The 26783-nt window shown below is 36.8% G+C and overlaps 1 protein-coding gene across 1 annotated transcript; it reads right to left on the bottom strand.

Moving 5' to 3' along the window:
• Positions 1 to 3904: 3904 nt before the first annotated feature.
• On the bottom strand, positions 3905 to 26783 carry LOC140230708 (transient receptor potential cation channel subfamily M member 5-like). The gene is made up of 17 exons (XM_072310847.1): positions 26745 to 26783; positions 26166 to 26309; positions 24950 to 25027; positions 23883 to 24081; positions 22466 to 22679; positions 21379 to 21604; positions 20147 to 20248; positions 18777 to 18844; positions 17294 to 17387; positions 16265 to 16393; positions 14459 to 14707; positions 13463 to 13637; positions 11865 to 12015; positions 11170 to 11354; positions 8716 to 8845; positions 8184 to 8247; positions 3905 to 4070 (listed from the first exon to the last, which is right to left on the bottom strand). The coding sequence occupies exons 1-17, from the start codon at positions 26781 to 26783 to the stop codon at positions 3990 to 3992; spliced, it is 2328 nt and encodes a 775-aa protein (XP_072166948.1). The 3' UTR covers positions 3905 to 3989.

The following is a 26783-nucleotide window of genomic DNA, read 5'->3' as shown; positions in this document are numbered from 1 at the left end:
TTATTTATTTGTTTTATTCATTTATTCATTCTTCTTTAAGCAGGATGGCCTTTTCAGTTTGATAAATGTTCTACCAAGGGTCCCTGCGTATGCATAAAACAACCACTTGGCAGAGTATAGAATTTTACATGAAGATTTTACAGATTTCAAGCTCCTTCAAAATTGCAACTAATATCAAATGCCGAAAATGTGATTTTGAAACACACACAAATGGAAAAAATTGTAAAATGCAAAATATGTCATTCATCATCATGGCTGCATAAGAATGGCCTAAATACTGAAATGATAACACACGAAAACATTAGATTCTTAAAGAACTGTTTTGCGAACAATGAACTCATTCATAGCTTTATTCCGGATAATCTCGTCAAGGTACATTATGTATATCATGTTTTGTACAGTATTGTTTAAACGCTTGCATAGAATTAGAAAATATTAACAGTGCTAATGATTATCATCATCATCATTGAATATACTTTATATTTTGGAGATTCCATTTCACAGGCACATCAAGCAATCCAGTCCTGCGGGGAAAAAAAAAAGCTCATAATTATTGATTTATATCACTTCATATTCATAAAGTTAATATTTTGGTTTGTCATTTGAACTCATATCCAGTAACCCACAAATCCACAGTCATCAATGATGATTAAAATGTTAATAACTACGGCTACGGGCGAATATGAAGCTAACCGTAGCAATAACAGCATTTCGAAAAGTAAAAATTAGTAAAAGGATTATGACCATGATTGAAATAAAAAAAAAATTAAAATAAAACTAATTCATTTGCAGTGGTGAAAATATGGAACTCGGGGCAACTTATACACAAGTTTGACTGGAGTACAAAGGTATAAAACAAAATATTAAGCATTCAAAGATACGTACCAGCGGATTTTGTTTCCAGAAAAAGCTATCACACTCAGTTTGATATTATCAAGTTGGCACTACGCATGTTCTCCTATATCCTCCTGGATATTTCGCGTAGCACGATCCTCGTATAGTAAGTTTACGGACAGTCATGGCATTTACGGACTTAGACATAAATAAACTGTAGACAAGCGTGTACCAACATCAATTGATTATTGCAACGGAAATAATGGATTTTAGTCGATAATAACTGGATATGAATTATCAATATTCAAAAGAAATCATCGATACAAATCGTGATAACGGAGCAAAGTATTGACAAACAATGAAAGTTTACTCTCTTGTATTCAAGAGAACATTTTGAATAATGTAATATGTAAATCAGAAGCTGGTAATGTTCGGAAGGATAGCATCATAAAATCAGGTTTCCTGCTAGGGACATTCATGTGTAAACTGGGAAGAATTGATCAATACGGACATATAAACTACGTCAGTCTCTGAGAGCTGTCCAGCAATTGGACACTGAATATCCATCCACCATTCCATTTGTCATTCAAAACTCTTTTGTAAACCATTGGTGCTATTAGTAAGTTTAGGGTATATTCTTCACTTCTAAGGGTGTGAAAACTTTGTGATTTAAAAGCATATCATGTATTATCATATTGAATATTTACGGTTCTGTTGAGTTTTTCAGTTCAGTTTGATTTTATTTCTGCATTTCTCCATGAAAATCAGGTTCGGGAATTATCGGTACATGTAATTGAACAAAAATCTACAAATTGAATTCACAATAGAATGATAACGATACTTTTTAAAGTTTGTGAACAAGAAATCAAAGAAGTCAACAATTTACTTTTATCCAGTTTGAGGAAGAAAAGTAAAAGGCAGCGTTAAGCTGCTGACTGATAGAAATGGCAGCCTCAGAAAAAAGACGAAAAAAAGGCATTTAAGTTCCTTTTTGGAACGAAACTCCTCGTAGTCATTTGGAAGTTGACAAATATTTCCGATGTAACTATACACAGATATATAGTTATTCGAGTCAAAAAATGAAGATATCCTCTTTATAATGAAATAAAAAAATCGTATTTTATCACAAATCACATAATTATCGTGGAATGGTGAAGCTATATGCACCACACAAACACACAGACACAAATTATAACATAACCTCAGATAGTTGTCGCTTTTTTCTACAGGCCTATTACGGCATGAATATTTTGAATACCGCCACAGAGGAATAGGAAATGTGGCAGTATATAGTATAGCAAGCCACTGTAAAACAAACAAGAGAAAATGTATAACCGCAGAGATAGTTTTTCTTTTCTTTTCTTTTTTCTACAGGGCTGTTACGGGACGAAGTTTTACAGCTATACGAGCAGAGAGGAAAAAGGAAATAATTGTGGCCACAGTGCCTGATATGTGGGCGTTTCTGTTTAGATATGATTATGTGCCAGAACTGCCAGGAATCAAGAGCGAACAGCTATTCAGTTCCCTTGCATTATTTCTACGGGATGATATTGTCCAATGATGGTACAAAACTTCTGGCGAGCTTCAGATGGCATTGATGTGGATAATGTTTGACAAGGGAACTCGAAAAGGAATTTGACTGCAGAATTCGGATGCACTAATCATAACATTGATGACTATAATTATCTAAAATGATTATTGCCTTTTTGTTATGGGTGTCTCGACACAACTCAACACGACACACTTGACCTAGGTGCTTTCACTTTTACTGAAATTTAAACCACGGTCTCAATAATACGAGATTTTTTATAAAATCTAAAATGACGATATGTACGTGAGAAATGGAAGAGTACATAATCATCTGTAAAGGGTCATAAACCAATTTGTTGTAATAATTCCTTCTCGTGACCGTCTTGGTTGGATTGTAAGAAGGTTTCGGTAAGCTTCAGAAAATCGCTTCTTGCGATTATTATTATTATTATAATTATTATCATTGTTATTATTATTATTGTTATTATTATCATTATTATTGTTATTATTATTATTATACATTCAGCCAAATGAAAATGACAATAACATTAACTCAACATACATTCACACTGAAATGGCACAGTAACATGCACGTATAACACAAAGTATGAACAGGGAAGCAATACATGGGCTAGGGCTCACAAAAGCAATTGTTTTACTGTTGCCCCTTAGGCATGTGAGCCCTCTTGTAATGCATTCCCGTACACAAATACAATGGACTTATAAAAATAAAAATACACATTATTATCAAAACAGACGAATGATAAAAATATCACATAAAAGTACAAGAGATGAATTAAAAAAAAATACCCCAAAATTATCCAATCTTTACTTTAAAACCTACCTAGATTTATATATTCACTTTATGTAATAAAAGTAAAAGAAAAAAGGGGTACAGTGACAAAACAATATGATCATATCAGACATTGTGTCCTGGACCGGATGTTTCAATCTTGTTACATTCAATTCAATTCAATTCATTTCACGTTTATCAATGAAGCAAAAAAATGCACCAAATATAACAGTATAGAATGATAATGATATCCAGCTTGGATGTGCAGCATAATATTACTAACATAGAACACGACCGTCAATTTATCAAAATTTGAATCGAGAGCTGATGAAAAAAAAAAATATACGGAGCACGAATACAACATCTAGGATCAAACTAAAGAAAAATGGCAATTATACTATACAGGGGGTATAGCAAATACTTCTCAAATGCGGTTATAGGAGAACGAAATAAATCACATGCTGTTCACAAATTGACAGTCGTTGTTATGATAGAGACACTGGAAATAGTGTGATAGTGCGATTGAGACATTAAGTAAACGATAGGGTCCTCAGAAGATACAGGGGAATGGAACCCCCCCCCCCCCCCACACACACACACATATCATGAACTAACGATGCACGAGTGATCTGACAATCAAATCTGTTATTTCCTGGGCACCTATAACTGTAGGGTGGAAACGTCGCATTCAATTTCTGTTATTTGGCATTTGTTTTGTCATCAATGATAATGCTCAGTGATGTCACATAGTCCATTATTTCAACATCAGCGTGTTCTGTAGCAGGAATGGCTGAAACATGACAGACTTGGAAACAGTACCACAGATACGACACTAGCATGGCGTATTCAAATGTTCGGTCCTCTGAAGTAAGATTGACAGCTGTTCCCCCATAGCTTGAAGCTGATCATTCATCTGTCAATGAGAAAAAAAAATGCAATTGCATCCATATTCTTAAGGACATTATAATGAATATCGATTGATTTATTGATTCATAACTTTTATGATTGATATAGAGGTATAATGCCGATATCTGTTATTAGCTTGTGTCACCTATCGTGTGTATTACATGCAAGTGTGATCAAATCCCTGTGGCTTGAGCTTTTATGTGATAAAAAGAAGGTCATTGTTGGTGTTGTTTATCGTAAACCCAATACCAACATTACAGAATTCCAAGAATCTTTCTTGAATGTATTGCATTCTTTAAAATTGGATAGACATAATTGTTTGATTATGGGTGATTTTAACATCGATCTTATTGATATTGGAAAAGATTCAGAAAACTTTCTAACTGTCGTGCATTGTATTGGATTGTCTCAAGTGATCTCATTTCCAACTAGATTAACCCGAAATTCTGCTTCCTTGATTGATCATTTGTATACAAATATGGACATGTTTAATATACATGCAGGTGTTATCGAGGCTGATGTTTCAGACCATCTTCCAATCTTTACTGTCTTTGAAAGTATGTTTTATTTTAAAAGTATCGTCGCAACTTTTGGGAAAGTTGTGCGATCGTATAAACATTATGATGTCGATTTATATTGTTTAGACTTAGCCAATGCTAGGTGGGATTTTGTGTATAAGTGTAAAGATGTGAATGATGCATATTCTGTATTTTATGGTATATTTCGGGAAATATGTGATAAACATGCTCCATTAAGAAAGAACAATAGTACTAGTCATTCAAAATGTTACCCTAAAAATCCATGGGTAACAAAGGCGATTTTAAAATCAATAAAAAAGAAATACAAATTGTATAAAAAGTATAGGTCATCAAATTTTGATCTAAAATATGAAAGGGAGTACAAGGTATATCGAAATATTCTAACTACTGTTTTGAAAAATGCCAAACGGGTTTATTATAGTAGTATGTTTAATGATAATAAGCAAGATTCGGGTAAAACATGGAAAATAGTCAATGAGTTGTTAAATCCTGGTAAAGAACATACTGCAAGTTTAGAAATTGAAGAGTTGGAGGTTAATAAAGTTGATGAAGTTAAATCTGTTTTTTCTGCAAAAGAAATAGCAGAAGAGCTTAATGACTATTTTGTTACTGTAGGACCAAAGTTGGCCACTAAGATTCCTGAAACACAAATTAATCTAAAAGAATTCTTGGGGAAAAGAATAATAAATCGTTATTTTGGAGGCCAGTTACAGAGAAAGAAGTGTTCGATATTTTATTCGCATTAGACTCTAAGAAATCACATGGATATGATAATTTACCAGTAAGATTATTAAAGGATGCAGCAAGTTTTGTTTGTAAGCCATTGCTTTACATTTTTAATTTGTCCTTAGAAACTGGAATTTATCCTCAAGCCTTAAAGATAGCCAAAGTAACACCAATATATAAAAAAGGACCAAAATCGGACCCTGGAAATTACCGACCTATCTCCGTTCTGCCAATAATTGGAAAGGTTTTAGAGAAAATTGTAAATGATAGACTGGTTGATTTTTTTGAGTCCGATGATATTTTTTTATAAACACCAGTATGGCTTTCGTAAAAGATACAGTACGAAATTGTCTTTAATTGATCTTGTAAATACACTAATGACATCACTTGATGAAGGAAAAGTAACACTTGGTATCTTTATAGATTTTAAAAAGGCTTTTGATACGATAAATCATGATATTCTTCTATGTAAACTGGCTCATTATGGTGTTCGTGGAATTCCACTTCAATGGTTTGCTGATTATCTGTCCAACAGATCTCAGCTGCTATCTTATAGAGGAATGGTCTCGACACCAAAGACTATAACTTGTGGTGTCCCGCAAGGGTCAGTTTTGGGGCCAACACTCTTTTTGATATCTATAAATGATTTGCCACGCTCTTGTTCTTTCTTTAAATTCAGATTGTTTGCCGACGATTCAAATATTTTTCATACTTATGCTGCTCGCCAAAAAGAAATAGATGTGAATGAAGTAAATGAAAACCTGCACAAAGTTCAAACATGGTGTAATGTCAATAAGATTACAATCAATTTAAAGAAAACAAATTATATGGTAATCAGAAGAAAACGCCAGTTAGTTTCGATGAGGGGTGCAATAAAACTATCTGACACAGACATTGATGAAGTGAGTGTTGCATCCTTTATCGGAACTCAGATTGATTGTCATCTCCTGACTTGGAAACCTCAGATTCAATTGGTAAATAAATGTGTTCGAAGGAAAGTAGGTGTATTGTATAAATTAAGACAGTATGTTCCGCAGCGCATTCTTGTGCTTTTGTATAAATCTTTTATACAACCACACATATTATATGGTATTGAAGTATGGGGCAGTACTTATAAATCTCACTTAAATTGTATACATGTTTCTCAAAAAATGGCTCTGAGAGCTATAACATTTTCGACTTTACGAACACATTCAGAACCATTGTTCCAACGATTCAAACTTCTAGATGTTGTTAGGTTACATAAGTTCTCAGTTTTAACATTTATGTACGATCTCTGCAATGGAACTATTCCGCACCCTCTGTATGACTATTGCCAAATTGTGCATCATACATACAGGACAAGAACAAATGAAAAAAGAATGTTGTACTTACCAAAATTTAGAACCACACAGGGACAATTTTCAATTTCTTACTTAGGACCAAAACTTTGGAACACATTGCCACGAGAAATGCGTGAACAAAGCAAAAGATCTACATTTCGTAAATGCCTTGCAGATTTCCTTCTCTAATAGATATTGTACCAAGTATAATTAGTTTTCTATGTTAGAAAATATATGATGTACGTTGTATTTAAATATTAACAGCCATTTCAACCAACCATGTAATAATTTTTCGTTTGTGTTTAGCTTTTAGTATGAAGATCAAGGTGACCAATCTCGACTAGCACGTGTGCTAACTTTTGGTTTCCTTGTTAACAACAACTTTGTAGAATTACGCTACATGTATCACATTTAAATCTCAAATGTCTTCATTTAATCGTGTTATTGTAAAGGAGTAATAGATAAGTTTTTTTGTTCATATATGTATGTAAATACAATTGTATAATGATTGAAAATGTACATGTTCAAATGTTGTTGCTAATAAAACTTCAAACTTCAAACTTAAAACTTCAAATCGATGACTATTTCGATATTCATGTCTTAATCGGCTTTATTTGTTTGTTTCAGATGGAATAATTATGCATTACCGGATAAAAATGTAGGTATATGGGATATGGGATGAATGAAATAATGATTAGTCAGGTAATATGTAGAATACTTGGAATGAGCATGGCTGAAATGGACTTTATTCTAACATACCATTTTGTTCAACATATTTTACGAATACATAAATTTATGATATAAATGTAGAGGAAAAATGTATGGACATGCGAATGGTTCGAAAACGTGATACAGAGCACAACATGTTATGGTACAAAAAGCGAAAATTAATAACCGTCTGATCAGTGGTTGGTGTGGTTTGCTATGTCTTCCATAATTGTATTTTTAAGAGGGACAAATTGACCATTCATTTAAAACGCTTCCTATGATGTTTATTACAATGTATTGCAAATTCACGAAAAATTGGAGGAATATCCGGATGGGCAATGAATTCAGGGGAATTTTCTATCCGACTAAGAAAATCGAATAACCTGTCGGACATTATAATTATGATATATACATGTAAGGCATTTCTCATCAATAACATCTATTCCTCAAAGGAATAGCTAGAGCCAGGCATAGAAGAAAAAAAAAAAGCTTACTGCCGTTATCAACTGCAGTCACAATAATCAAAATAATCAAAAGCTTCCCATAATACACAAAAACACATGCAGCTAGGCATGCTAGGTAAAATTTTAATCGATACAGCAGAGATATGTAATCTAAAGACTCTGCATAATATACAGATAACGCTTCAAAAAAAAAATTGAAAAATTCTCTGATTCCAATGTAAAAACAATAACTTCAACTTCCTGTGCAAACATTCGTTAATGTCTTCCCATTATCCCTTCAGTATAACCTAATAACATCCTCATTTCTAAAGAAAAGTATAATAAAAGGATAAAATTAGATGGAAATATTTATCATCATCACCTGTCGGGTGAGACTTGCCGTTCTTTCCCTCTCCACACTTGCTGCACGCTCCATCTCTTCAATTCTGCAAAATAGAAAACAATATTTTCTTGCAGTCATATGCACATACACATGCACAATCACGCAAACACACATATATATGAGAAGTACATACATATTTACATACATATAGCAGTGGCGGATCCAGAGGGGGCGCACCGGGCGTGCGACCCTCTTTATTTTTTGTTTAAACAAAAGAAATGAAAAGAATAAAATGGGCCCCTTTAATTTTGTAAAGGCGCCTTCAGCCCCTATTGGTCATATTGTCACGTTAAATTATGCACCACGTTTCGTATGTTCCCAAAATCCAACATGCCTTTATATGAAAGAATTATGGTAAGGAAAATTCCATACAGCATGATGCTAGAACAGTTATGTACAATATACTTATGTATCATCAGGATCACTAATTCAAAATACCATTAACATCTTATGGGGGAAAGGTATCATTATTGACAAAGGAAATGACGGTGCAGAGCCAATATCTTAGTACCTCTTGTTCAAGCGTTGAACCTGCTCCCCAACGTTGGTACCGTCCTTCTGCCGCTGTTTAGCCACGTAGCTCTCGAGCTGTAAAGACTCCCAGCCAATCAGCGACTGGAGTTCAACTGTAGGCTCCTCATCTGACAACCGAAGCAAAATCATGGAATAAGATGAATACTGCACTTCGTGGATGTACCTTTTTCATTCATTCATTCACGTTTTCCCATTTCCACATTGTCATATCATATGCCCAGGTACAAACGATATTGAACGTGGTTGGTAAAAAGTAGGCTATGTACACAAAGAATAATCTACAAAGTGTGTTTTCTATGTCAGAGTTTGGACCACCATTTCCGTCGTGAACAAGTTTGATATGTGTATAGGCCCTATCTACGTGCGTGTGTGTGTGTGCTATATATATATATATATATATATATATATATATATATATATATATAATATATAATACAAACATATATATATATATATATATATATATATATATATATATATATATATATATATAACAGTCGTCCTCAAACTTATTCATACCCAATGGGGGGGGGGGAACATTCTTTTTTAGATACTTCATTCTTCATGTGTTGGTATGCCCTGTGTATCTTTTGCCTTCTTGATGGTATGCACAAATCCAGGTGTGAGTTGGCTCAACCTCATTTGCATGATAATAGATATGGCCAAAAGTTATTTTTAGCACACATGTTCAGAATTATTCATACCCCTGACCATGTCCCAGCATAAATGCTATTTTTAGACTGTGCCCTTTGTCGTGCATTCCCGTGAATGTGCTATCTTTGTCCGAAAGTTATTTCAAGATGTTTCAATGGAACAAATACATTTTGGCCCGAATTCACGAAGGTGGTACAAATGAAACCATGGTCTAAACCATGGACAAAAACCATGGAGCGCCAAGTGTCGCATGGAATATTTCGTCACGAAATCAGTCATTTCGTCGATGAAATGATTATTTTGTTAAGAAATGACAACATTTTGTAACTAGATGAACATTTCGTCCACGAAATGATAATTTCGTTAACGAAACGGTCATTTTGTCGACGAAATGATCAATTTCGTAACGAAATATTCCGTGCGACACTTGGCACTCCATGGTTTTTGTCCATGGTTTAAACCATGGTTTCATTTGTACCACCTTCGTGAATTCGGGCCTTTGTGTTGAGCAGATGAAAAAAAAAAATAATGTAAACCAAAGTAGCATCTTTCAAGAAGGGTATACTCGGATAGAGGGAAATCATGCAAGTCATGCTCAGTTTCTCATCATCATAGCTCAGAAGAAGGAACTCAGTGAGGACCTACGTCAACGTCTGGTACAGGCCCACATAGAAGGGAAGGGGTATAAGGCCATTTCAAAGCAGTATGATGTCTCTGTGGCAACTGTCCAGAGCATAATCAACAAACACAAGAGGTTCAACACTGTTAAAGACCTCAGTGGGCGTGGCTGGAAGTGCAAGGTGTCTTCAAAACTTGCTTGGGAAATCTGGGACAGGGACAGAGGTGCCACGGTCCACCATCGAGCGAGTCTTGCACAGAGGAGGTCTCCATGGGCGTAGACCTGGGAAAACACCGTTGCTGAAGAAGAAACATCTGGAGGCTCGATTGGCTTTTGCTAGAGGTCATCTGAGCAAGATCCCAGTTTTTGGTCATCCATCCTGTGGTCTGATGAGATGAAGTTAGAGCTCTTTGGCCAGGGATGCTGCATACCTCTGGAGGAAGACAGGAGAAGCGTACAAGCCAAAGAATACTGTGCCCTGCACCATCAAGCATGGTGGTGGAAACGTCATGCTTTGGGGATGCTTCTCTTCCAGTGGCACAGGGAACCTCTTCAAGGTCCAAGGAATGAGAAAAGAGGACTACGTCAGGATCCTTGATGAAAATTGAAAGAGCCCGCTCAAAAACTCGAACTTGGGAACAACTGGAAGTACCAGCAGGGAAATGATCCGAAGCATACCGTCAAGGTAGTGAAGAAGTGGTTCAAGGACAAAGATGTCGATGTCCTGGAATGGCCAAGTGAAAGTCATGAGACATGAAGGCGAGAGTGATGGCTAGGAACCAAACAAACCTGACCCAGCTTGAGGCTTTTGCCAAGATATGCAGGAAGCCTTGGACTCGTACAAGCATCGTCTAGAAGCAGTCGTGAAGAGCAAAGGCTATGTTATTGACTAATAAAGAGAGATATTGGATTCAATCAGCCCACGGTATGAATAATTCTCAACATGGCACTTCTGTACACACACACACACACACACACATCTGTATATTTGTATACATGTTTATTTACACTAAATACATATTTACTATTTTGTGCATGTCTCTATGTGCGCTTGTGTCAGGCTTTACATGGAAAACAATCGTTGTTTTTTTTTTCCTCTTCCGTCGTCGCAAGCAAGCGGGTGTCTGTGAGGACCATGTAGGTTGGCAAATAGCTTACCGAGAAGCTTTTCGTTATCCTCGCCGCATCGTCGGGAGGAGAGATACCTGATGAGGCGGTAGATATGTGCGGCGATGATGAACGGTGGAACGAGAAAGGGTTTGTCGATATACTCCTTGATGAGTCGGTAGCGATGGAACTTCCAAAAAGCATCCGTGTTGTCTTGTACCGTGCTGAATGTGTAGCTGGTGTTTTCATAACAAATTAGAAAAATGACAGAATACAAGAGAAACGAAACAAAAAAAAAATCTTGCGCCTGTGCAACGTAATTTCTTTGGGCTAGATTAAAGATCATTTCGAGTGAAAAAACAAAAGGAATGTTGTTCTCTTGTTGTAAAGGAAATGTGTAATAGACACTGTAAGAGAGCCTATTGTATACAAGAGAAAATTGAAGACGAAGATTTTGTGTGTTTCTAAGTATTTAGAAGCTGATGGTGAAGGGCCTACAATGTACGACCAAGAAACACGCTAATGTGGCATAACTCGAAGTATGTGATCTTACTTCAAGACTTTAAGCGCTGGCAGAAAAAAACCCAAACAAACAAACAAACAAACAAACAAACGAACAAACAAACCAAATGCTGTTAAGCTATGTCGACATAAGTATGCAAAATTGATCTATTCCGTGTAACCAAATCCTTGAGCTCGAGAAAACTATTTGATTTGAGAGGTTTCATATGCAAACAGAGGCATACCTGAACATGGCGATGAGAAGGTTGAGAAGGAGAACGTTACTGATGAGCATGTATACAGCGAGGAGTATCAGACCTGTCCACGAGTTGTCCGGGCAGGGAGAGAAGTTGCCTTCTTCTATCATGGTTTCGTTCCTCGTGCAACCCTCGGGTCCTGTTAGAATTCAGTTTGCATCCAGAGATAACTTGGCTGACTGACTAGCGATTGACTGGATTAGTGAGTATTTGTATCGTAGTCATTTTACTGAGTGTGGGTTTGTTGAGTGTAAGTATTTGAGAGTGTATTATTTAGCAGGAAAGTCATTAATTTCTCACTTAATCTATCGAATACTAGTTAGTAAGAGTATTAGTTGGTTTACGGCTTGATATAATCATATTCTGTCTTGATTTAATAATAAGTGTGATATTGGTGATTACGGATTACGGTCCTACATTTAGATTTTCGCCACACGGACGTTCAGAGAGGGAGAAAAAAAAAAACTGTTCTGCGCATGCGCAAATTTGCTTATGAAAATCGACCTCGCGTCGTCTGAGTATGCACGGTCGGTTCTGGGTTATTTTTGCGTCCCCTCAAATTCACACCGCAGAGAGCTACTTGATGCAGTGATCCTTATGGGGCGCCATTTTACTTTGTATAGGCTGCGTCTTCACGACGCGAGGAGTGAGGACAACGGACAACGCAATAGCCGCAAATCTAGAGTTTCCAATAAGAGTTTTTGTTCTTGTTTCTCATAAAATTTTATACGGGGTGGTTCCTGATTATATAAGTCGCAGGTTTATTTTTCAAAATCCTCATTATGTTACACGGAAGTCAGAATATAGCATCTGTGTTCCTCGAGTCAAAACAAACTATGGGAAAAGACGATTAGGATACAGGGGAGCAGTGGCCTGGAATAATCTAACCACTGATCTCAAAAGTATAAGATTCATATCTAGTTTCAAGAAAAAAATAAAAAATTGTTTAGAATGGCATGACAGATAAGTCATATATATAATTTTTTGAAGTATTGATTGTAATTCTATATTGATGTTTTAATGGATTTTTAGGTATAAATGGTAAATGTTTTTGGATGTCTGGAGGGGGGGGGGGTATATACATGATCTGGGAGGGTGGGACGGTGATATCTTTGTTATATCTATGTTCATTCTGTGATTATTGCGTAGATATGTGTTATGAAAATCATCATGTTAAACCTTACTTTTGTGGATGTAGTGCAACAAATGTCGATTTTTTTGTTTGTTTTTACTTAAATCATTTCTTATCATGTTAATATGATTTTTGTACACTGATTCACGGCCCCATTGAAAAACAGCATATTTGCTGATTGGGCTTTTTATCCGTGGTGAAATAAAATGAATGAAATGAATGAAATAGGGCCGGATGCATAAACACTAGCAATTGCTTGTGCTAGCCTGTTTGATAAATTGATCAATTGGCATAATGACTGACTCGAGAATAATTATATTGATTGATCAGTGAGTACTTTCATCAATTAATGAGCACACTGGATTGTGTCTAGACTATTGAATAATGACTGTGTGCATTTATAAGTGATTGTTGGTTCATACAAGAAGCATGCACGTGTCTCTGTGTGTATTACCCATGATGACGTCCAAGTACAGCTCGCCAAAGACCTGGAAGTAGGCGCGATATAATATCCCCTTGAAGACGTTTACTGGGTCCTCCTGGTTGGGGTAGAGGATGGCTTGAGATGCGATCCCGTACGACAAGAGGAAAATCACCAGGATGCTGATAAACATCACAAGGTCGATTATCTAAAAAGAAGACACACAGTTTCCCTTTTAGGTATACATGTATCGCAGTTTAAATGACTTGAATGATTCATTATTTATTTGCACCGCTTGCTCTTCATGAGATTATGACGTGTATTGGAAATCTTTACAAATATTTGCAGCAGAGCTGTGGTACATCCGTATATACGTAATGGCGTATTGTTCCTTAGAAGGTACAGCAAGATCTTCTCCTTTTGACAACTTTCTAAAATATGCAAAATATTTTAGATCACTGCATGTTTATTTTTGTTTATGGAAAGTTATGCTTGTTTGAAAGCCTATTTACACTTTACCAAGAGAATGGTGTGTCACAGAAATAATTCGGACATACTTTAGTTGACATTTGACCTCTTTCAAATTACGTAATTACATGTACTTTTTATTAAGAAATAAAGATGGTAAAGCATAAAACTATCTTTAAAAAGGACGGGCGGTTTCGGGCGTTAAAAAGAGTAATTTGAAGGGCGGTTTCGGAAGGTTCAGTTACTAATGGCGTATACACCCCGTCTGATGTAATATTTTTGAAATTTGCTCTGAATTGAATGAATTAGTTCAGATTATCCTGTACCGTGAATCCTTTTTCTCCGATTTCTTTCTAAAATCAAGTCCACTATGACAAGTGACTGCAATCGTAATGGGCATATCACACGACTTTTTGAATCATTAAGAGTGAGCATTTATTTTCACGATCAAGAGTTAGTTCTAGTGATAGTGTATACACAAATCAGTTATTGGCAGTCAGATCGATAAACAGACGAGGCGGGAGAGGCGTACATGGGGAGCTGAGGGTCTTGAACTATTACCATTTTCCCGATCATCAGCAGTTTTGGGCCGAGTTTTCTGACGACGAGGAAGAGGTAAAGAACCCTGATGAAGAACGTCATCAAATTGATGCAGAGAACGATTCGAGCGGCGTCGAGGTTTGCGTGTGACATGCGCAGTATGAGACCCAGGAAAAACAGGAGGAAGTTGAAGATATCCATTCGGTTCCAGGAGTCGTTTATCCAGACTCTGATTTTACCTTCCCACGTCTCTTTATCCATATCAACAATCTGAGAGTGAAAACAAGATTAAAAAAGAAATATTTCCAACATCGTATTGTTTGTACTGTCGATTCCAAATCCACGTGAAAGCTTGAAAGATCCACTCATAATATTTAGGAAAGTTTAGATTGTCTATAATTATCATGTCTTCACAGGCAGCAATCAGAAATAACCACAGATATTTCTTTGTGTCGACGAAACCCTAAAGTAATAATCTTCAGGTTGTAAATGTGAAAATATTCAGAGGGCTGAGGGAATCAATTGTATTACTCTATATGGAAATAAAATCATTTTGAATTGATTTGATTTGATTTGATTTGATTTGATTTATTGGTTCCTGCATTATATCATTGCTCATGCAGCAGAGACATACACATGTATTATATACATTGTTGGCGCCATACATATATACATAAACATTAATTGTTAACTAAGTAAGTTTCTTCATTGCCTTTAGAATATACAGCAACACAGTTTCTTCATTGCCTTTACAAGGTACAAAAAAAAACAACAACAACATCAGCGATACAATGAATAATACAGAAGGGCTACAGCTTAAGCATTGCTTGATTTGCATGCAGCCCTCGTACATAATACATAACATATGGGAAAATGTATAGGTGGGAGGGAGGGATGACTTACATAGAGATAGGATAGAAGAAAGGAGAAAGGAAAGGAGAGGTCTGTCTGCTTTCGCTAAATTGAAATGAATTAAATTAAATTGAATTGAATTGAATTGAATTCTAAATACGCTCTTCTGCTCTCAACGATCAGAGCCTATATTGTCTTCCTGCTCCGCCGACTACCCAGCGAGGGTTTGGCGATATCACTTTGTTTATGACTTAGTATCGATTGATAAAGTTGAACCACAGATATTTGCGGGCAATTTTTCTAGAATTTTCCCCTATGTCCTGGACATTTCAGAGGGAGGTAATTGGTGCCATCAATGATAAATTTGCTGTCTGTATTCAACCTCTACACGAAGGACATTTTCTGAGAGGTAGGCCTCGTCAATTAAAAATTTGAGAAACAAGAAACTCAAATTGACGAATGACTACAAATAAAGAGCAAGCATTTTATAATGCAAGACCTTCGAAGTGCTGGCTCCAATGGATATAAGTGATGTACTTGACATTAACCAATTGCTCAGCAATGAATGCAAATTGCGACTGATGAGAGACTTCTAAATACGACCACAATTCGTGGCAAGAGGTATATTTTCAAGGGAGCATGTCATCTTTGCTCGATTCTCGAGTAACGTTTGAGCAACACCTCAGCGAGCTTTAGATCTGCGACGCTAATCCCCGACGCGGCTCTCAGGCAAACAACTACATCATCATCATCAACAACAACAACAACAACAACAACAACAACAACAACAACAACAACAAGAACAACAACAACAACAACAACAACAAAACAAAACATAGAGAACAACAACATCAAACAAAGAAACAAAAAAGAAAGTGTCCTGCACCGCAAGTATGCGAGATAGCTTTTCCCATTGTCCAACCCTGGAGGAGGAGCGTCGTAAGTATGAGCGTCATGCGCAGTAAAGTTTCGCACCTGCCTGATTTCGTCCAAGAACAACGTGAAGACCCAGAAAATGAGAAGCGCCTCCGGTCTGGATATATCTTCATGGAAATTTGACAGCATGACGTAGCTGAACTGAGCCAGAAATACGAGGTACACAATCTTGGGAATGTCAAGAAGACCAACAGAAAAATTAGACAAAAAAAAAACTTGAATATGAGTGGTGACATCAAGCTGGTATTTCAACATGATGAGATATTTGCTATGGAATGTTGCGGAGCGTTTATATTAGAAGCAATGAGTGTACCATGTGTGTTTTCAGCACTTAATTTTTACCATACTAGTATTAGACTGAATAGATTTCTTTCATTTCCGTACATTACTCGTCACTACCAAACTATTGTTTTCCACCCACGGTACGTAGCAATTAGTGCCATGCTGTAACCATTTTGATACAATATTGCTACATGATTCAAGGCCATTATAATATCATATTATTTTCAATCTCAATTTAAATTTCAATTTAAATTTCAATTAATTCCTGCAACTTCTTTTCGTGAATATAATGTAGAAACGAATAAGAACAACAATTTAGATTTACAAACAAATTTAATAAATAATTAAGATTTAAAAAATACAGTAAATGGTCGCATTTTATCTTCCATGACAAGTTTCACGTTGCAGGGGCCGTCACCATGGTCACATCAAACACATTCACCTAATGATGTGTGACGAGATGACAACCCTTTCTTTCATAAAAGTTTTAAGAAGGATGTCAATTGCTTAAGATGGTTAGGGAAAGCGTTCCATATCATTCCATCAGATCCACACTGTCTTAAGGATTTGTGAGCCAATAGAATCCTAGTGCTATTTAAAAGAATCGTTATCGAACAACTTCTAATTGAATACCTTTTTATTTGCACTTGATGAAGAGTTGTGCGTGCTTTTCTTATTGCATTATACCAAGTAACACATTGAAAACCACAGTACAGGAACCCTAACAGCAATTGAACAATTTAAGCCCAAATCATGGTGTGTGTATAGTTCCATGCCCAAACTTACGAGGTGTAACCGGAACTTCACCGCAGGAGACGAAAAGAACGCCACCATTCGTTGGAAGCAAGTTAGGCCACCTTCAGGGGAATTCCCGAACTCGCTGGTTTTGTTCCAGGATCAGAAGTTTGCAGACAAGTTTGATATAATGCAAAGAAAAGAAAAAAACGTGAAAAAAAAAACAATAACAAGGTATTTCTATTTGAAAACTCGTGTCGCTCACGAGAGTGCTGTTTGACGCATCAGTTCCGATAATTTAAATTAGGCGCATTTATACACTGCCATTTTTTTTTTCATACCAGTGTTTACCAATGAATGATGCCCCTTCTGTTGAAACTTTCCTGATGGTCGAGCATTTCATTTTTTATATTGATTCGCTGGAACAACAAATTCGACGTTGAATTACGTAATATATGGCGATGAGTCCAACTCTCTTCTGTAACTACCTCCGTTTTAGGTATAACCAGGGAGAACAATCAGAATCCTTCGTAAAATGATCAAACAATGGAGGAAATGGGGCCAACGCGGAGCAGTGAAAGGAATTCATTGTTATGAGTGATTCTCAAATACAATCGTACTGGTTGCAGAGGTTGGTCGGGAACATTCAAACTGGGACATGTATACGGTTACTTCCGATCGAGGCTTTTTAGTCATCCTTTCACAAATAATTAAAGTATATTATAAACCCCTCAAAAAGTACCACAATTCCAGTTTGATGTAACATATTCCTTTAGAAATTATACATCATTTCATTATGTGACATCATAAGAAAGCCTGATTAATTTTCTTTACAATGACAACTCACTTGTATATAATGCATTCTGGGAGAGTACGACTGATTATTATGAAAGGTCAAATGTGAAAAAAAGAAATAAACGTGTTGTTTCAAAGAGTATAATCCCCATTTCTTTTGTCTTTTCAATGAAGGCATGAAAAGAATGCACTGTGAGATTATCATAGGATTCTAGGCTCCATCCATGAAAAACTGCGCAGCGCAGTAGTATCTGCAGATTGAAATTAAACATAACGGTTGATCAAACAATCATCGAATATTTAGAAAATGGGAGTATTTGATAGTGCTCGCATTTCAGCATTGCTTATTCCAATAGCATTTTTTCATCGAAACAGTACGTGTTATCAATAGCAGAATTGTTGCGACTTTTCACTTTTGATCTGTTCCCATACTCAGCTGTTGTTTTCATTCCGGGAACACCCAATCATAGCAAGTGAGGTGTCATATCAAAGACAATTAATCGGGCTTTCTTACTATGTCATATCTAAGGTAGATAACGCCGGTATAAGAGAAATGTGATATATCAAACTCTAATTGCAGAACTTCTTTAGGGGATTCTGTATATTAACAATTACGTCGAAATTCGAAGCATATACTTAGTTACCCTGCAATAATATCTGCTCTTTTAGTCACCGTTTTACAATTGATTGCACTATTATATTTTCAACAAGTATATCAAGATTCGAGGTATATAGTTACCCTATGATGTCGGCTGTTGAAAGTGGCTGGTAACTCGCCTTCCTGATAGTCTCGACATCAGTTGTTTCCTTGAAAATTGCAAAGACACTGTTAGTTCGCAAACTTTTTTTTTTTTTTTTGGTATTCGTGGTGTACTAAAAGATTACTTAAAATCAAACTCTCTCCTTCAGTGATCAAAGAGAGAAATGAGGACCTTTGTAGAGCATGTTGGAATCCCTTCCCTCCAAGTTTTGTCCATTGTGTTCACAAATTGATATGCAGTTCCAAGAGCATCCAAGTGCTAAACTTGGAAGAAACAGACCCATGGCATGCTTTACAATAATCAACCTTTCTCTGTGACCACTTGATCAAATTGAATAGGGCTTTCTGCAAAATATAGGTGAGTTGTTATATTCTAAGACCATGAAATAGAATTCAGACACTTGGATTATATATGTTGAGATTTATCAATGCGAAAATCCGATTGTATTTTTTTTTTTTTTTTTGGGGGGGGGGGGGGAACATACTGCCTAGGAGAACCGAAGGCCTCTAATGGACCAAGACCACTCCCCCAGAGGAAGAGGCAATACACTACGAGTGACACAAGCATCTCATTATTCATTGAATTCATGATCAACATCCTTTCTCACTTACATATCAATAATATTGTGCCACGTGTAACATGCAAAGTTATATCACCATCAATATTATTTGTGAAATCAAGCATTTGATCGAAAAAGCAAGTTGAGACAGGTCAATAAAAACATCACGACCAGGGGTATAGTCATTACATAACCACATGAGGGGGAAGCTATTTAACGCACTGGGAATGGAAAAAAAAAAATTCTTTTGTTCTCATAAATTTGGATGGTTTTTCTTATATTATCAGTATTAATTCTCGGTATCGCCAATGCGCATGAAACTTCCTCGGGAGCATTTTCGCTTCTGGCTCTTTGCGCGTTTCTCAGTTCCCATGCGATATTCCATGCAGTTTTCGTCTGCTTTTCTTTCGTTGCTGTTTTTTTCTTCGGGTAGAATTAAGCTTAACAAGAGTTAAAACTTCTAAATGTTACTGATATGCAGGCACTAGAATCACGGTTCACTACTGCGAGGCTTTTAAGCGAAGAAATCTTCAACAACAACAGCAACAACAACAACAACAACATCAAAACCCTCTGGAAATGTGACCTGAATGCATTTGCTGTCAAAACCGGATGCAACTTTCTCCCCTGAGCTATCCCATAATGCATTTAAAACGCTGATTGCCGCACGGCACCGAAGTATTGGCGATACCGAGAATTCAGCAACACGGGGAAGGGAAGGGAAAGTTACACTGACTAGTGCATTTAGCATGTTTAGTAAAATGAAATGAAAAAAAAAAATCGGGCAACCTCATGAAGTATGGTCCTATCTTGCAGCTCTTGCTCTTCTTGGTTGGCGCTTTCGAACTGGATGCACCACATCAAAGGTGGAAAAAGCGTCGCCAGCCATATCTAGTGAGGAAATGTAAAATCGCTCTTGTTACGGAATTTCTTAGCGTGGAGCGTACAAAGTGCCTGTATCACAAAGTGTGTGTACATGAGTATCAAACGAAACGACAACAGTAACGTTGAATATCAATTTCAACTGGCACAGTACTAACATTTTTCAATAAAGGCTAAAACAAAGGCGTATCTGTCATATTTCATCATTAATAGCTAAGTAATTCAACCGTTACGTGTGAGTTAAAGCGAGATGTCCTTACCTCGGCCTACGGAACAAACGTACATTAGTTTTGTGCCCTCTTAAACGAGTGAATCTCACCCACAATATTTGCTCAAAAGAAAAGTCCAAAGAGCCAGCACTGAAACAGATTTTAAAAAGGAAACGCTTTTACCTAACTGACGATGTTGAAATAGATATTCGACAAGTTTATTACGGAAGTACATTTGAAAATCACCAACAGGCGTAATTTAGTTTATATCATATTCAACCTTTTGTTTCATTCTCTCAAAATTCTCGAGGTTTCTTCGAATTAAGAAACTTAATGATTATTACGATGTTATGAATATGACGTATTCTTACTTCAAGTCAGCATGACTTCATTTCACATAGAATTATACGTCATAAACTAATATGTGTTGATGTGACTTTTTATTTCAGGATTATTATCACTGTTAGGGACGTGCAAGCCGTATTTTCCTATCGTCGAGTACCTTGATAAAGATTGAATTGCATGAAATCTATTTTCCGGTAAAACAACTGTATCTTAGATTTGGTTAAAAAAAACCAAACATGAAAAAGCAGAAAACGGGTAAAAGCTACTTTTATTTCGAAGGAGACCATTTGGAAGTACTGCAAAGCACGGGTGTTTTACCAGAGATCTCTTCAGAGAGACAGCCAAACCGAACAAATGTTCTGAACATTTACCTTGAGAAAAGAGCGAGAATTTATATTATACTGTAAAACACAATATTTTTGCGGCATGAAATTTTCGCGAGTTGTTTCTAACACTCAATGCGTATAGTGTAGACAAGAACTGTTACGTGCATTTTGATTTCGCGAATCTCGGCTCTCGCGAAATTCGCGAAATTAAAATGCACGCGACCATTCCTCGTGAAAGAAACGTCATTCTTTTACTAACCAGTTTGGAGGAGACGAGAGAAGAGATGTCTCCCAACCACATCCGGTTGAGTACAGTCTGCACGCTTATGTGCGAGGTGAAGACTAGGTTTTGCGCGCTGAAAGCGATCAAGACGCAGGAGGTGTTGTCCCAGTTGGGTCGGGTCACCGTGAGGAGTTCGGTCGTCCTAGCGGCACTCTCGTCCTGACACTCGTCCAGGATATCCACTGCCATTTGTTCCAGTTTCCTCGTGATGAAGAATGACGATAACGAGAATGAGGGGGAGGACGAGGACGAGGAGGAGGAGGAGGAGGACGGTAATAATTCTCTGGGTACATTCTACTTCATTCATAAACATTGACTTTGGTTTGACCTAACCAAACAAGAAAATATTCATATTATTCGGACGTTTTGTAGCTGCCTGTTAAATTGTATTATTTGTCTGTCACTCCGTATGTATCCTAATGTGTGACATTTGTTTTGTACCAGAATGCTAAGTGAATAAGATTTCTTTGTGAAAAAAAAAGAAAAATGATGAAAGCAAGAGAATATTACTGCAGAGATGTGAAGATGTCCCATGACAGATTAGTTTGTTGTTTGTTTGTTTGTTTGTTTGTTTGTTTTTGTTATCAAGTGTCACCCTCTTCTACAAACAATATGACAAAGTATTTGCAAGATCGCAGCATTTAAATAAACATGTTGGGACAAAGAACCAGTGGGAATCGAATCTGTCATCTACATCTTTTCGGACAGCGACACGTATACCACTAACCTAGGCTATCCCCGGTTGCCGGCAGTGACGAGATGACCTTGGAACATTCAATACCCAAACTCTGATATTCCGACACTGTTATGTTAGATAGTCCAAGGCTGACAAGAATAACGATACCAATGCAACAATGTGCGGCTGTTGTGTGATTATATGTAACCTTATTCTCTGTTACCAAAGAAAGTGAAATGTTTATGTTCTTTTCGAAAAATGAAATAAAGTTTGAATATAAATTGAATTGAATTGAATTAACTGTATGTTCACATGTATACGTGTGCGTTTCTCGGTCTATTTTACCCTGTGCGAGACACAATAAAATGATCGAGACGCTATTCTTACTTGGTGGTGCTTTTCATGCTCTCACACTCGTCGGGAAAGTTGGTGTAGTGGACGAAGGAGATGGTTTCGAGCATCTTCGTGGCGGTCAGCGCGGCGGCTATGGGCTCCCTGCATCTCTCCCAGAACAGTTTGGCCAGCTCGAAGCGGTTTCTCAGAGAGGCGTAGAGGAACAGCTCCTGGAACGGCTCTTCAAAGCGGAAGATCGCACTAGAACCTGAAGAAAGGCATCAATTAATTAGATAGTCTTTCTAGAAATTCTTTAAAAAAAAGGAGTTACGATGTGATGAATGAATGATATTTTCCTCTTGTCATTCAACCGTAAGGAGATTGGTTTTGGGAAAGATTTTGGTGTGTAAATCTAAAGTATCATAATGAAGACGAAGTCCAGTGAAAGTCTGGTATCAGTATAACGGCAACGCTTTATGCATAATACATCGTACGGTCATGCACATTCGTCAAAACCATCGTCAATGCCTTTAGACCTGGCATTTCTCGGTATGATACTTGAGTAAATCAATAGTGACTTTCGGAGACGAATTCAGTATCTCCCCCAGTTTTTTTTTTTTTTTTTCAAAAGTCCGGCAGAAAACCCTTCTACTTTTTAGACAAAGCACAACCGTAACCAGGGCTGTCTATAATAATAATAATAATAATAATGATAATAATAATAATAATAATAATAACAGTGTATACTTTTATAGCGCAACAGTCCATCAAAAGATGCTCATGGCGCTTTTAGTCTTAAGGTTAGGAGAAGAAAGAAAGAAAGAAAGAAAGAAGAGAGAGGGAGAGAGAAAAGGAATTATGTGACATCTTCACTTTTGTTTTGTTTTGTTTCCTACATGTTTTTGTTTTGTTTCCTACATGTTAAACCTCTATGCTCTATGAGCATAGAGGTGAGAATGCCTGGTGTGAGTATCTCTAATGGTAAATCGCAAGCACTTGGGTGCAGTTTCAGAAAACGCTTTACACTTTATTTGTATGTAAAGTGAGTAGGCCTACATGTATAAGTTACCTCGTGCCATGGGTTGGTGCACGTCACGAGCTCGACATCCACGAATCACACAGTGCACGAGTCATACAACCTGCGAGTCAAACAGCCCACGAGTCATTCAGCCCAATAGTTATACATCTTACGAGTCATTTACAGCAAAAGAACTGCACTAAAGTGAACAATTCGCCAAGATCTACGAGCCCGACATCAACTATAGGCCCACGATCTATACGGTTCATCAGCTAGACACTAGGAAAAGAAGGCCAACGACCTCGACACTAGGCAAAAATTTGTAGCTCATGAGCCACTTTTAATACTGCCTATCTGTAGTGGGCCTGTTTTTCTCGGTGTCTAGCTCGTGGGCCGTGTGACTCGTAGATGTCAAGCTCGTGGGATGACCCCTTCACATTAACCGCTGTTAACCTCTTTGTTTCTTAGTTGACCGGTATCGTCCTATATCTTCGTCATCTTCCGCGTTCGTCTGAGGAAAAGATGGTCGCCGTACTGATGTCGCGGCTCGTTGTTTTATCGATGCTCTGATGTAATATCGGTTCTCCGTTTCGTACTCAGACGAAGTGAGGTGCTTTATCAGTCTACCAACATCTGACACAGTGAAGGGGTTCTAGTCAATATCAAATCATCAGAAATATACATCATTTTTTTATCAGCAGGGTTATCCTTCCTTTAATGTCTTGCATATAGTACGACCATAAAAATCAGTTGGAAAGATGCAAGTTACCTCAATAATAGAGAAGAAAAAAAAAGATCGTCTTGCTTGAGTGCAGAACAATAGTCATTCAAACAATTTACAGAATGAATATCTATTTCCATGATGCTAATCATGATGTGGTTTGATATTATTGGGGATCGTAAAATTTAAGTACAGGGCAAGACAAATATTAAGGGAACTTTAAAGAAATTAAGACCAAGCAATACAATCTATAGAAATGAAAATTAAAATGTTGAATTTCTTTTAATGCACAAAAATACCAGTACATCGTCATCATCTCATTAATTTACAGTCAAATGCACCAATGGACAAAAGAGTAAAGTAAAATGATAGAGATTTCTAAGCAGACATTGATGGAAGTACAATAAAAAAAGAAATATTACCCATGGCACCTGTTTCATGCAACAAGGAATGAAGGGGCGTTAACGTGGTACGTGAGATTTATTAGAAAAGATGATTTAAAAAGCTAGTGTTTTCCTGGACCTGGGGGTGTTTCATCAATTTAGTCAGCGCTGACAAGTTGTCAGTCTCTGACAATTTCAGCAAAATCCTTGGTTTTGATTGGCTGAGATGCTCTGGTCACTGACTGTTACCATGGGGATTGTCAGAGACTGACAACTTGTCAGCGCTGACAACTTTCATGAAACGGTACCCTGAAGATGATTTGGGCAGTCCCATGGTCCAATACCTAGGCGAAACAAGCCTCCACATGTTTCACAGACATTGTGGATAAGACATGCAGATCTAGGCTACTTGATACCTTCTCTGTGCTGCTGGATTCGTGGCGACAAGAAGAGGTTTGCTTCAGAAGATAAAACAGAACGGAGTTGGCGTTGACCTATTATAACAGTAAAACATATAGATATTGAGTATCATATGCCTCTTAAGTATGATGGAGCCAAAAAATTGGACTGATGATGGTCTTTGACAGAAACGTCAGTCCATTTTTTTTTTTTTTGGCTCCTGTGGTGATTTTATTTGACTCCTAAGTTTTTACTCTTGATATCCATATAGGGCCTATATTATGTATTTGTGTGTGTGAAAGACGCTTTGATGATTTTTTTTTTAATGAATGCACGCTGCATTGCGCATCTTCTGACTAATCCGATTAGAATACGACGTTTGGATTGTGACTTTAACGTATGTTCATACCTTTCCGTTTCTGATTAAAAATACAACATTGCGAAAATGCCTCGTAATCATCCATTTGATTATTGCACGTCAGTCTACAAGCTTATCTTCCCCTTTGAAAGAACGATAGATTATATCGTCATTTCTCTTTATTTTTTTAGTTTTTTACATTGCCATCTTTATTTTTGAGTGTGACGAAGAATTGTTCCGAAAGGGAAGTTAGACTTAAAAAAAAAAAAAAAAATGAGTTAAATAACTACAAGCACAACAGTGATAAGACACGATCAAAATTGGCTAAAAGTAAGGGAAGCTATGAAATTGTGAAGTTTGCTTATTTTCAAAAAAAAAAAAAGTTCTCGAACAGTCAGTATATGAACATGAAAATTAGTGAGTTGATGAAGTCATTACCTCACAACCTGCTACAGTATATAGTTTACACATAAAATCTTCAACATTTCATCTGCTTGTTCAAACGCAATTATGTCTCAGTTTTAAATGCTAACGTTGCCTATTGTATAGCGCTGATCATTATTATGATCAGCCAAGAATAAAATTATGTTTTACAGATATAGCAGAAGAATTGATTTTCGTCCTTTTTTTTGACACAATCAATGGAAAATTGTGAAGTGATGACGGCATCAGCTCATTCATTTCCACAGTTATATCTATATGTTCAAGAACTGTTTGTTAAAAACCATTTTATTTTAGCATATGAACAGTTTCCTAACTTCCCTACTTTGTATCCGATTTTGATATTTTGGTGCTGCGCCTATCAATTTACTCTTTCTTTCCAGACTAAATTCTAACTTTCAGAAATGTCCCTTTACACACAAACTGAGTCTTACATGATTGTACAAACTTTCCAGCTCGCTGACAGTCAAGTAGTCACGGACATGCACACCTTGTTCCAGGAAGAGTCTCACAAAGTCAACTTTATTGCAGCATATTGCTTCGTGGAAGATCCTCTGTAACTCTGAGAGTTCTAGGGGCTGGGGGAAGATTTTACGAAAGAAAGAAAGAGAAAAACACGATAATGATATGAAATGAAACTCATCATATCTCATCGTCAGACTATCCCGTCATCATCATAACACTTACCATTATATCATAATCATAATATTATTATCTGATAACAATGACAGAGTTTTATCTATTAAACCACCTTTACACCTGAGATTGGAGAGACATCCCTGGAAAAAAAAAAAATCAAGTGGTCCAACACTGTCCAAGGACGTATGTCATGAGCATCTATTCATGATGGATACCGGCGCATTACAAGTGTTCATATTATTATTATTATTATTATTATTATTATTATTATTATTATCATCATTATTATTATTACTATGTGCATGCCTATGTGGATGGTGAAATACGAACTTGAACTTGGGATCTCCTTCTATATAGAGTCGTATCCACTATACCACAGTGCGGCCAGAAGACGTCACTCTTGGATTTGACAT

Source organism: Diadema setosum, chromosome 7, assembly GCF_964275005.1.
Source record: "Diadema setosum chromosome 7, eeDiaSeto1, whole genome shotgun sequence".
NCBI classification, from domain to species: domain Eukaryota; kingdom Metazoa; phylum Echinodermata; class Echinoidea; order Diadematoida; family Diadematidae; genus Diadema; species Diadema setosum.
This window is presented reverse-complemented; position numbering and strand designations above follow the sequence as displayed.

Excerpts from the sequence above, each read along its gene's own strand:
- LOC140230708 (XM_072310847.1), bottom strand. The coding sequence starts at position 26,783 with ATGTCAAATCCAAGAGTGACGTCTTCTGGCCGCACTGTG. Across the intron at positions 24,082-24,949 it reads AATCCAGCAGCACAGAGAAG|AACCCCTTCACTGTGTCAGA; the intron begins GTATCAAGTAGC and ends GATATTGACTAG. Across the intron at positions 20,249-21,378 it reads CTCTCGTCTCCTCCAAACTG|ATATGGCTGGCGACGCTTTT; the intron begins GTTAGTAAAAGA and ends TTTCCTCACTAG.